Source organism: Maylandia zebra, linkage group LG12 (assembly GCF_041146795.1).
Source record: "Maylandia zebra isolate NMK-2024a linkage group LG12, Mzebra_GT3a, whole genome shotgun sequence".
In the NCBI taxonomy this organism is placed as follows: domain Eukaryota; kingdom Metazoa; phylum Chordata; class Actinopteri; order Cichliformes; family Cichlidae; genus Maylandia; species Maylandia zebra.
In genome coordinates this window covers 28,185,529-28,198,599 of record NC_135178.1, presented here as the reverse complement: position 1 = coordinate 28,198,599, position 13,071 = coordinate 28,185,529, and the positions used below count along the sequence as shown (strand labels likewise).

The following is a 13,071-nucleotide window of genomic DNA, read 5'->3' as shown; positions in this document are numbered from 1 at the left end:
GGCCAATCTTTAATAGCTGGTTCACTCAGTCTTTGGCCTCTCTCCACACACTCTACACCATATGGCTGGTTTCAGCCCGATTTTAGTTTTAATGCAACTGATAAAACTACAAAAAACACGTCAGTTAAGTATTGTTTCCTTTTGGTTACAAAATTGGTACATTTTGGCTAAAGCCATTGTTCCCATTACTTGTCACGATTCATGAATTGGAACTCGAGTTGTTTGGTTTTTTTTGTCCTCATTTAATCTGGAAATTGTTCCTTTGAATTTACAGCAATGAAAATTGAAGGTAATTTTCCTTTGTTGTTTCAATTCATAATTGCAGTCTTTCTTAACCGACTTTCCCACCTTCTGCAAATTAAACTGTGACCGACACAGGAAAAACTGATTCTAGTTGTTTAAAACAATTCAACTCTTTACACTGAAAATACCTTTAAAAAAAAAAAAAAAAAAAAAAAGTTAAAATAAAATAGTGCTGACCAAAGCTCTGGTTAGAGCTACTCAAATATTCAAACATGTTACCTCTTCAATAAAGTGAATTAAATATTTTCATTTTAGTTTCAGTCATCTTTGTGGGAAACACAATTTAAAGAAAATGTTTCAAATCTCAGTACATTTTGATATTTTATGCTTTTCGACGTTAAAGACTGAAAGCTTTGTAGCCCATGGGACATCTCAGTCTAGAGATACTCTGTAGCTACATTACTGACAAATGAGACAAGGGTCTGTCAGTGACCATGTGCATTGTGTCCAGGATCAGATTACTTAAAACTAGATTTTGACAGGCGGTGCCCTCTGTTGTTGTTGTTGTTTTGTTTTTTGGGGGGGGGGGGGGAGGGGGAGAGAGACTCTGCAGCACTTTTAGCGCTGCCTGGTTTGTATTCCAGTCTCTGTAAACCCTAGAGATGACTGTGCGGGAAAATCCAGCAGTTTGAGAAATAATTAGATCAGCCTATTGGGTATCAACAACCATGTAACATCAAAAGTCACTTAAAATCACGCTCTGGTGCTTAGTTTGAACTTCAGCAGGTGGTCTTGACGATGTCTACATGCTTAAATGTATTTAGTTGCTGCTGTGTGAGCGAAAAGGAGGAATGGTGACAATTTAAAAAAAAAAAAAAAAGACAGAAGACTAAATTCATTCAGTAACATCTTATTAAATAGTTTTAGGGACAAAGAATAAAACATTTTGTTGCTACAATTAGTTTACACAATTTATATTCCAGAATGTTTAGCAAACTTTACTCCATTAAATATACATTTGTGTTTTTACATCTATTTAAAGTTTCTCAGCTTGTTCTTGGATTTATATTGGTAATGTGTTAACATGGACAGAAAACAATGTTAGAGTAAAAAAATACAATATGAAAAGATAAACAGGATTCCACCAAACCACAGATTTGAAATAGGGTTAAAATGTATTTACTTTTTAAATAAAAAGTACAAGAAAATGGTGCGCTTTCCAGCATGATTTAAGATTCAAAGTTATGATTCGTTTCTTACAAATATTTGCTTGCAAAAACATAAAAACTATGTATATAAAAAAAAACATTTAAAAAGATAGAACACTTAATACACAGAAGTATAGTCTCCAGGTAATGACCCCTTCAAAATAACTGAAAGGGATTGATGTCTTTGTGTTACGCACCTTATGGTCACCTTTTTAAGAGCCATGTGAATGTAATTCAAACCAGAAACAATGTTTTTATTTTGTTTTTTACTGTAACTGGCTGCTTCTTTCACAGCTGTGCGAGAGGTGCATGTGTACTAAATCCTACAATAAGACAGGAGTACAATAATAAAAAACTGGAGGAAGCTGCCATGAGGCACAAAGACATCCCATGTTCATCTTCACATTAAGCGATAAGGCAGGTTTCACTCAGCTGCTTGATAAACAACAGGCTCTTAATAAGGTGACCAACGGGTGTGTCCTCCTCCTGCATTCAGAAATGGTGACAATAAAAATTCCAGAGGAGAAAAACAAGGTACACCAATCACGAGGACACAGATGCATCTTCACTGCAGGGCCAAGAGTGTGCAAGGAGAGACTGATGTGATGGGAGAAGTGCTGGTTGCATGAACATGATATGACACAGAAAACAAGGTCACGAGTCATGTGCATGCCAGAAATTTACTACAGCAGGGGCCAACCCCCCCAAAACTACCCTCTATCTCCGTGGAAGCTGCTTAAAAGTCTGACTTTGATCACTGCCAGCTCTTAGAGCTAGGTTACATAGTCACGACACATCAGCTGGAGTGCCAACAACACACTGCTTATTTTACCAACCACCTGGTAAAGTCCCTTTGCAAGTCAGCCAATAATTTAAACGAGGGAGATGAGGTTTTAGATTTACAGTTTTCGCACGTCAGTTATCTCTAACCCTGGGCTCTTTTGTGACATCATTACTCTGTTTTTTTACCATCTACTCTGGATGGTCATTCAGTATTTTGGAAAAATCAGTCTGCGACCTCGTAAGGAGTTTCAGCGGTATAGTCAACGCAAATTATATTACTGTAATTGCATATTTTATTTGACAAACAAATGGAAATCTATAAAAATGTCCCAACACCTTTAACCCTACCTAAAGAGTGACGCCCCTGTAGATATTAAGGGTCACATAATTAATAACTATGGTTTATTTTGGCGTAACAAAGTATGAGACGTCACCAAATCAGAGCAGTATGTCATAAATGGAACTACAGCTGGACCTGTTTTAATTAGGTCATTAATGTTCACACCTCCTTTAAAGTCTTCAAAAGCACTGTAGTAATATTTCAGGTTTCCAGGTTAGTGCGTATGAAGTCATCTGGACCCCAGTCTTCTTGGCACCATTACATGTGCAAACAGTACTTCGTAGTAAAAAGGCCCTGATCTGTAAATTCTGAACTATCCAGTTCGACATTTAAAAGTGTTCATCTTTTGCTTTCAAATGCAACATGATAGAAATGGAATGAAATAGAAGCAGCTTTTATATTACGTCAGAAACAACCCTTTCAAAGCCTCTCTCGCCGGGTGACCTTCTAAAAGTACCGATTGGAGCTGGGGCGGAGGGCAGGAGTAGCTGTCAATCATTACCGGTCTTTACAGGGCTTCAACAAGTAAACTAAAACACACTATTCTATTCTGAAAGGGACGCATAAACCCGTTAGACTTTTTCTTTTTTAAAACCCCCCATAAATAAATAAATAGCTTTAATAAGAGATAAAAATGGGGGAATCTGGAATGAGACTAAACTAATCACGTCTCTCAGTAGCAACAAATGTCAATGAAAAGTTTTGGTATATGGTAACAGAACAGCAGAAATACAAATAAAGAGCTTTGAGCGTTTTGGTTTTATAAAAATCTCAAGTGGGCTACTCTTTATTTCTATGCATCATTTTTTTATATTGTTGCCAACTCTGTGGTATTTTTTTCAAAAGCTGCTCTTTATACATAGAAGCAGCAGAGGCACACAGTGTGGTCAGAAAAGAGTGGCTCTGTTTTTGGGGTGAGGGGCACGCCTGGGTTAATACCGTACAGACTGCAAATGCTTTGAAACTTAGTAGGAGATGAAAGAGAGCGCGTATTGATGACTGAGGGAGAGCAGGAATGTGAAGAAAAAGTCATGACCAGAGTTAAACAAGTAAACATTGATACGTCATGACTGTCTGGGAAAAAAAGAACCCCCCCCAAACTGCCACACTGCACATGTGAGCTGATGAAGGGCACAAAAGAAAGAAACTGTTAGATTTATATACTCTATAGTCAGCAAAATACACTGTCCTTACCTCCCAGTACAATTATATAGCCTTTAGGTAAATCCTACCTTAATATACATCCACAGTGACCCCAAAACTGTGAGACAAGTCCCACATGGAGCTGTGCGAGAACACTTATTCTCATGTCATCATTCATCAGTTTCATATATACTCACACAAGGTCTCCCTGACAAGGCCACATGTCCGTGTTACTGTGCGCATTAATGCAGCTCTTATAAATCCTCTGCCGTCACCATGATGATAGTGGCATTATTAAAAGCTTGTCTCATTAGTTAAGAGCCAGCATGTAAAGTAAATAAAGGGTAGCAGATTTAAATTAAAACTTTAACGAGCATGTTCAGGAAAGGCAGAGTTTTGGTCCTGTTAACAACTGATGAATAATACTGACATAATCTAAATAAATGTAAACCGGTATGTTAGTGATTTTCTTTTCTGCCCAGTAATATGGGAGAAGTCTTCTGAATATTAGCACTTCATTATGAAATAATATGGGATGCGAGCCTCTTTAGCGTGAGCGTGTTTTACTGAAGAATCTGTGAAGTGACATTCTACTTTGAACTCAGGAAGGAGGTACTACAAAAATAAATCTCACAATCACTTCACATGGCTAAGGGGACCCTACAAACTACTTCCATCATTCTGCATGACCCCCTGTTGTGCAATGCAGTGCTCGTGCTTGATCTACAGTGGCTGCTGGTGTGTGCATGTGTGGTTGCATAACAAATCCAGAGGGGAACGATTCCTAACATGATGCTCAAGTCCCATATTTCAATCTACTGTGCTTTGAGAAGAATGTATGCAACATAATTTGGGCTGTCTCAGTTAGCAGCGATCATGAGTGAGTGAGCCATTAGACATTCAGCTCCGACTGCCTGACATCCATCTGTCTCCTCCTGGATTACTCCATGCACACATGCACACAAACAGACTGATCTCCACATGGTGACATCTTTTATAGCATGCTGTGGCTTGCTATAGCATGCTTAAAATAGCATAGTGGGAAGTGGGAAGAGACTGATACAAGCTATAGAAAATAAACGCATATAGTGACAGGGTGGGAAGGGGGGGGGGGTTGGTGCATCACATTTTCTTCCACACAATCCAGTGCCGCTTCTGTCCTCCACTCCCCCATTATGTTGACTTAGTGTACCATCCCTTGCTCCCCAAAATTCAACCATTTCAAGGTTTCTCCAGCCTGCTGGTTATACCCGACTCTCTCCCAGTGCTGCGCCGCCCTCCCCTCCCTTTGCCCCATCCCCGTGTCCCATTCTGTTCCTGCAGGCTCCCTGTAGCCGCCCCCAATGGTAGCCTGTGAACGTTGGGCTGATGGGGAAGTTCTTGAAGATTCGGTGTCTGCGGATGAAGTCCATTCCAAACGGCAGGTCGTAGGATCTCATCCCTTCCAGTTCTGCTGCACTAAGACCAGAACCGCGTTTCAGCTTCCTAATACCTCGTTCTTCAGGAGAACCTGAGGATAGAGAGAGATTAATAATGAGTGCCTTAAAGTTCACAATTAAAAGTCCAGGCTAACAAGGAACAAGCTCCACAAGTCTTCTGCTGCTGCTGTGACTTTCTGATGTTTGTGAAGATGGAAAGAAATTCGTAAGATGCGCCTCCGCCCATTCATCTTCAGTTGATTTTCCAGGTGGCAGCAGGTTACGCTCAGACGACTCTCTCAGCCATGTTTTCTTCCACCTTTCCCAGCATGACCTCGAGGATCAGACATACGACCACCCCCCACATGTAGTGCCTTGTACGATACCTGTACCTGCTTGGCAGTCACAGCCACATGTTATGATCGTGTTCCTTAAAAACTTTTTTGCACGCTCCAACAAACTACCATCACTTTCTCAAGCAGCAATAACTTAAAACACTATTAAATGTGAAAACATTCATTCTTGTTCAAACTAATGAAATTAAAAACCTTACCAGGGATGGTATTGTCCAAAATGAAGGCGACAGACCCTCCGACGAACATTGCAGTGGTGAGGAGCACATTTAGCACTTGGTCAATTTCAACAATGCCTGAGAAAGACAGAAGTCGTGAATGTAGTACAATTTGTTTTTGAAGTTACAGCACTGACACAAAGTTAAACTGATCTAATCTCTGGATTGGAGAAGTCACTGAACTTCTGATTGACAAACAACTACTTCCTGACCCACAGCACTCTCCTACTGTTACTGGTGCTCCTTGTAAAAGTGAAAATGAGTGACTGAAAGTTTGATTTCCCTTCCGTGCACTCACCGGTGACCAGTGGGTTCTGTTTGAGGTAGTTCGGCAGCATCAGGCCAAAGAAGATCGAGAAGCCCAAGACAAAGAGGTTCCTGGAGGAGTTGAGGTCGACAAACTGCAGGTTGGACAGTCCCACTGCTGTAATCATACCAAACAGGGTGCAGAACAACGCTCCCAGGACTGGGTCAGGCAGAGAGGCAAAGAGGGCACTGAATTTACCCACGAGCCCCAGCAGCAGCATCATGGCAGCTCCATACTGGATTACACGCCTGCTGCCCACCTGGAGAACCAATTAAGACTTTTAAAACACCTTTTTAAATAAAGAGCAGGTAACATGAATACAGAAAAAGTAAATAAAGAATAAAAAAAAACCCCAAAACATATAGTGTGTTACCTTTGTGATTCCCAGGACGCCTATATTTGGACTGGAGGAAGTAGAGCCATTTCCTGTCCCGAAAAGACCATCCAGCACACAGGAAATGCCTTCTATAAATATTCCCCTGCAGAGACAAAAAAACATCATAATTATAGTTCGGACCAGACAGTAAACTGCCTGGGCTGTTTGTGACGAACTACTGAAGTATGAGAGCAAATAAGGAGGTGGAAAAACAAAGGTTACCGGTTGATGGCGTGGATGGGAGGCGGAGGAGCACACGACAGCCGAGCGCAGGCGTAGTAATCTCCAATTGACTCGATGATGCTGGCCACCACAGCGCTCATCATACCGATCACACCTGCAGCCGTCACCGTGGGAACGCCCCACTGGACTGTAGAGGTAAAACATGCTGGTATTTTTATCCATCATCATGCTTAATGCCAACTTTAAACTTTCATATTATATTTCTATAGTCAGTCTACAGCATATATACAATTTGTAGACCTTCCTCTTCATTAACACACTCACAGGGGTAGGGGATTTTGAACCATGGTGCAACTAAGAGGATCCCTTGACGTGCATCTGTGCGGGCGTAGAAACCGTATTTGTCCTTATCTGGTGGGAAAACGTCGGTCACAGTGAAAATGAAACATAACAGCCACGACATGAGAATGGCCATTATGATCTGCATGAAAGAGAAAAGAAAAAGCTTATCAGACTTTTACATAACATCAAAAACATGAAGAAAAAAAAAACAACAACACCCTTTACCCTTTTTGTATATGTTTTTATTACTTCTCTCCAGCTATCTGTTTATATGCAGAGTATGTGAAAGAAATCATGACCTTTTGGGGTGTATGCATCAGTTTATTAAATTAAATTTGCCTTGGTTATACTTAGACCTGTTTATCCTAGAAGCTAATAAACTAATACATCAGGAGGTGAGTGTTTGGATCTTCTTTGGATACAGCTTTGTTCACATCATGCTGTCTGACTTCACATGTGGACTAACCATTCTACACATTTGGACTAGGAAAAAAAAATCATTTAATGATTAGTTTAAAAGCATTGCAGCATAAGACCTGAGGCCAATAAAAAGACATAAAAGTAATTTGAGATCGTTTCATGAAAAAGGTATAAATTAAAATAAGAGCAGCAAATAAATAATTTAATGGTGTTTTTAATCACTTCACCAGCAGGGGGAAGAAAGTGACTGATTTACACAGTGCTCAGACAACCTGGGGAGACGGACGTTTGCTCTGCTGAATAATTTGTGACTTACAAGAGAGAAAAATATTAATAATTGGAATGAAAGCAAAAAGTCTAGACACTGTTTGTATGCAGGCACTTACAGCATGTTGTGTACTTACAGGAAACATTTTGAAGACCTGGAGCCTATAGGATGTCCAGCCCTTCTTGGCTTTGTAGATGGGCAGAGGAAAGTGAACATTTCTGGCATACTGAGAGAAGAGCAGCACCAAGAAGATAGTCCTGCAGAGAGAACCAATCCTCCTAAGTTTAGTGGTGACATGTTATACCGCATATTCTCTGCATGACAACCAATTCTGCAAACATATTCCTTTAAGTCCTGCCTATGTCTGACAAGGACTCCAGAGGCTTAAGAGCCAATCAATTATCCTAACGGCCCAAGAAATTAGTTGCAATTACAGCCACAATACCTCAATTCCTGTGGGCGAGAGAAGAGGCCCTCGAGCTACAGTGTAAACAGCTATGACACAGCAGAAGCTGATGTCACACCACCTGAACGTCACATTATGAAGTGCATCATCCTTCATGAATCAGCCCTCTGTAGCTTCACAGCCCACATGATCCAGGGTTAAGTGCTTCCTAGATTAAGTTTTAGTGTGGTCATCTTAGCCACTCAGGTCTGGCTTTAACTAGAGAAGACCCACCCACCTGTTGTTTCAACCCTCTGTCTGTGAGGGGCAGCCAATCAGAAGAAAGCTGTCTTAAAGGGAGAGACGCTAGGACAGATGGACTGAACCAAAGTTGAGTATGAAATAAATAGGGATATTTTATTTAAACTGTAAATCATGCAACGCTTCTATAGTAGAGTATAGGAATATAATTTATATGGAACTGGAAAGCACCACAATGTTACACCCCAGCTGTCAAAAAAAAAAAAAAAAAAAAAAAAAAAAAAAAAAAAAAAAAAGTTAAATGTACCTCTAAATGTATCATGACGAAAACATTTAAAAGGAAAACTATGTTGTTTCCATAACTGAAAACAAAGAATTTAAATAAAAAAAAAAAACAACAAAAAAAACCCAACTTGCCAAGTAAGTCAAAATTTTGAATCATCTCAACTCAGACATACCTTGAACTTTTGAGATACTAACCCGAAATTTTGACTTACCAATGGCATGTTTTCCCCATAGACAAACAAACTCTAGATAGTGTCTTTTTAAAGACAGTGTTATTGAGGACACATTGGCGTGTCCATACTTACAGCATAGCAATACCCCAGTGTTTTCCAGCCCTCTCCCCTGCAGCCTGGAAACCAGACAAGCCGATGAGGGCCACGGTGGGAGTGATGGTCAGAGGTCCGATGTATTTCAGGAGCATCCCGGGGAGACCCAGCATGCCAATGCACACCTCAACCATGGATGACACAATGATGGCACCTTGGATCTGTCAAAACAAAAATAAATAATAAATAAATACATTTCTGTTCTGAAGAAACACGTGAGCTGACATATATGTACACACACACACACACACACACACACACACACACACACACACACACACACACACACACACACACACACACACACACACACACACACACACACACACACACACACACACACACACACACACACGTAGATGTGTGTATATATACATACCTACCTACCTACCTACCAAGATTCATGCAAAATGAACATTTTCATAAATCAAAACACAAAGTAAGGTTTTGTACGTGAGGCTATTGTGAGACTGCTCACTGTCAGTTTGCTTAGTATTAACTAGGTCTGTTTACACTGTACTTGCACATATCAGTACTTAAGCATTAAATAAAAACCCTCAAATTTATGAATTAAAAGCAAACACTGTGATTGTATAGCACAAGGTAACAGAGTCGGCAGCACTGACAGCGATAATCCTGTTTGCCTGGTCTTTCTGTTCTCCTCTGTCACATTTTATCAAACGTCTGTTCCTTCATTCAACAATCTGATTCAGTCTGATCGAGTTTCGCCTCATTCACGTGTCACATAACAAACAATTACTCAACCGGCTTACGCAAATGCAAAAGGTTAACGCAAATTAAGAGCATGTGTCACACAAACCCAAACCCTGCAGACATATAGAAAACAGTAATGTCTCTATTTTAGCAGCATATATACAATGTTCAACTTTTTAAACATCAGCTTAACAGACATACTTTTCAAATTTAGTTGTTCAAAAATGTGTTATTTAAGTGCAGTTCAACAACATTTAGAGAAAACCTGCAGTAAAGTCAGTCACCCCTTCCCACAAAGATGTGGTTTGGAACAGTGTGAGTGAGTGCATGTGTGAGCGTGTGCATGTTTCTTTGCCTTACCTCTCGTATCCTGGGCTGCCAAATGTGCTCTGTGTTGAGGAGCTCTGTACCGTTTAATGCTGGAATATCTGCTTGTGGAAAAAGACGAGGAGATGAGCGATCAGAAACCAACGAATCACAGATCTTTGCAAGGCTTTCCCACTGAAAGCCAGCCAGACCATTGAGATATAATATATTGTAAAGTAAAGATAGATGACAGTCCTCTCTTCACCTGTGTTGTTGCACTTCCATTTCTCCAGTGACAGGATGGCTCTGGCTGGTGCGAGAAAGGCGAAAGCACTGGCCTGAAACAAAGGAAGCCTGAAAAACATGAAAAGCTCACTTTAGATATTAAACACTTAAGCCAACTAAGCCATCTCTTTAAGAAATAAGAGAACCATTTCAGGTTAGTTGTGATGTACTGAACAAAAAGATGACCTTTTTCAAAATGTATTTATTGACAGTTCACAATTTAAAAACAGGGTTATTCAGCCTCAATTCATAATTTAATTGGAGCCAAATCTGCTTGTCTAGGGTGAGATACCCCATCTAGCTGAGGTGCTGTGAAACACTTTCACTAGCTGCATAAAATGTTTTGACAAGAGTTAAAAACAGACTTCACATAAGCTAAATTTCATCAAAGTTGTAGAAATAGTTTAGGAAGTGTGGCTGTTTAAAAATTAGTCACATTTGGGACATTTTTGCCAAACTTCAGGGGGTTTTAGTCATATCTGGTTTCAATTAAGAACTTCTGATTTGTAACCCTAGCAGTACAATCATTAAAAACTAGACTAGACCAAGTATCATTTTTAGTTTCAGTGAGCCAAAATTAGATGAGTGTTCACAAGTACTCCCCCACATGCTGCTCCACCTGACCTTGATTTCCATTTTTTTAAAAACATCACTGACAGTATTGCATGAGAATACACCTGGACTGCTGCTGACTAATCTAAGGACAGTTAAAAAGAGGAGAGGTAGTGGGAAGGAAAAAGGAAATGTTTCTTAAGAGGAAGTGAGATTTCATGAGCGCTAATTATGAATTGGCAGCACATCTGTTTGTTTCGACTAAAAGTCTTCTTGTCAGTGCAAATATACAAATCAATGAAAAAACTCCAGAAAATTTTATGTGGGCCTCAAGATTGATGGTTGGCTCCATAAAACAAAATATTTTTAACTCAACTTTATCCCCGTGTTTTTACCCTTTTCATGTTTATCATTATTGCTGTAATGTTTTCTTTGCTTTTCATTTTTAAAATCTGTTTCGTCATGTAGGCTTCATGTGTGCTTCAATGTGTAACTGTAAAACAAATCACTAAACATTTCTGTGTATACAAGTCTCATGTTTGCAGGTAGCAGCTGTGCACACAAGCAGGACACTTTGGGTAAAAAGAGAGACACTTTCACCTTTCCTGGAAAAGCATTTTGCCCTTTTTGATTGACCTCACTTGGCACGATGACTCAGAAATCTTCACTGCATATCACCCCCACCCACTTTCCACCTCTTTACAGCTCTGCACGTGTTCTTCTGCGTCATTCCTCAGTACACATCTCCAAACCTTCCCCCCCCCTCGTCCTGCATTCAGTCTATCACTGTGGATACGATCGAGTCAGTCACTTGATAGCTGAAGAAATCTGAGCAGGGATGAATATGTCTGTAACCAGGCTTGTTAACAGGTTTGAACATGCAGTTAGAGAAATAGTCAGGTGAAGAAATATTTAAATGTTGAGCACCAACATGACATTCTAATGAACAGAGAGAGGCCCAGAGGACTGATGGGCTGGGATATGCATAAATAATCAGCCTAGAATAACAGTTTTTGTCCATGCTGATCTGCCTTTTTCTTCATTTTTTCTTTTTTTTTTTTCCTTCATTGTTAGGGAGTTATCTGGTACATTATAAACAATCCAGATGTGATGGAGTATGACTATTACAGATACACTGTTGCTGTCTCCCTTTCCCCCCTGCTTTTATCCTCTCCCTCCCTTAGTGGTTTCCATTCAGTGACATTTCTCTGGAGAAACGAATCCACTGAGAGATGGACAGATAAGCACCGTCTGTGACATCAGGGCAGCACTGCCTGAGAGAGGGGAAGCTGCTGGTATGGCAACAATGACGGGCTTAACAAAAAAAAGAAAAAAAAGACCAGACTGTGTTTCAGTCTCCCCCCTCCCCATCTTTTCTATGAAAAAGCAAAAACTGAGCATGTGATTTATGTTTTAGATGTTTTTGAGCACTCTACTACTCAATCAGTAAACATATACAATCTACATATTTAATGATCCTTTTTCTGGCATTTATAGCATCATGTAAGACTGGAGATAAAGTTTATATTTTGATAGAAACTCATCAGTTCACAGGGGGAAAAAAATATTTTGCAAGTACAGAATTTACTTTTTAAACTATAACAACTAATCAGCAGCCGAAAAAACAAAAACAAAACAAAAATCTGTCCTTTTCTGCTGATATCAAAAGCTGATATTAACCTCAGCCTGATGCTGAGACATTACATTTGTGGCTGATAATTGGCACAGACACTGAAAGATGTAGATATTTACCAGGCAATCAGATTTTAGTGGGACGCATTATGGGAAAAGTGGGATGCAGCACTGTTGTGGTCCTAAAACACAGAATATTTTCACTACATTGTTAGACTATGTCTTCAGACGTTGGAGACCACTAACCCTTGCAGAGCTGTCAGTTTTGTAGTCTCCAGATCTGTTCTGTCACAGAAACATATCAACATCTAAATGGAAATGAGGACTAAACTCAAATGTTAAAATGCAAGTTGTATAGAGTGTCTGAAATAGTTTGCCACATTGTCCAACAGGGGGCAGCTTCTTCACTTTCAGATTGACCCATTATATGTCCACATGAACTGTCTGTAAAATAAGTTGTGGGAAAAAAAGGACAAGACAATGGGCTAATAAAATTACCAATAAACGTAAGGCTGTTTGCTCAGCTTGCACAAATCAGTGACGATTCAGGACTAAATCACTTTCTGAAGGTATGACAGCCCCAATTAATGTTTCATGTATTACAGTTAATAGTGGAGGAACTGGCCAAATGTATCAGCTGTAGTTGCTATTAATTTATTAGTTGTCAAAAGGGTTTCAGAGGGTTTAATCTACTTGGGGTTGTGCTGTTGTCCAGTGACTCAT

At 39.8% G+C, this 13,071-nt stretch overlaps 1 protein-coding gene across 10 annotated transcripts in view; it reads right to left on the bottom strand.

Moving 5' to 3' along the window:
* Nucleotides 1-1,137: 1,137 nt before the first annotated feature.
* slc23a2 (solute carrier family 23 member 2) overlaps nucleotides 1,138-13,071 on the bottom strand; it is a 37,465-nt gene continuing 25,531 nt past the window's right edge. For all 10 annotated transcript variants that reach the window (XM_076890998.1, XM_004547045.6, XM_004547047.6 and 7 more), the window contains 10 exons: nucleotides 10,145-10,233; nucleotides 9,934-10,001; nucleotides 8,839-9,020; nucleotides 7,739-7,859; nucleotides 6,897-7,053; nucleotides 6,612-6,759; nucleotides 6,387-6,492; nucleotides 6,005-6,272; nucleotides 5,689-5,784; nucleotides 1,138-5,227 (listed from right to left, as the gene is read on the bottom strand). In XM_076890998.1, coding sequence (XP_076747113.1) covers nucleotides 4,962-5,227; nucleotides 5,689-5,784; nucleotides 6,005-6,272; nucleotides 6,387-6,492; nucleotides 6,612-6,759; nucleotides 6,897-7,053; nucleotides 7,739-7,859; nucleotides 8,839-9,020; nucleotides 9,934-10,001; nucleotides 10,145-10,233 — 1,501 coding nt within the window. In that variant the 3' untranslated portion in view covers nucleotides 1,138-4,961. The remainder of the gene's footprint in view (nucleotides 5,228-5,688; nucleotides 5,785-6,004; nucleotides 6,273-6,386; nucleotides 6,493-6,611; nucleotides 6,760-6,896; nucleotides 7,054-7,738; nucleotides 7,860-8,838; nucleotides 9,021-9,933; nucleotides 10,002-10,144; nucleotides 10,234-13,071) is intronic.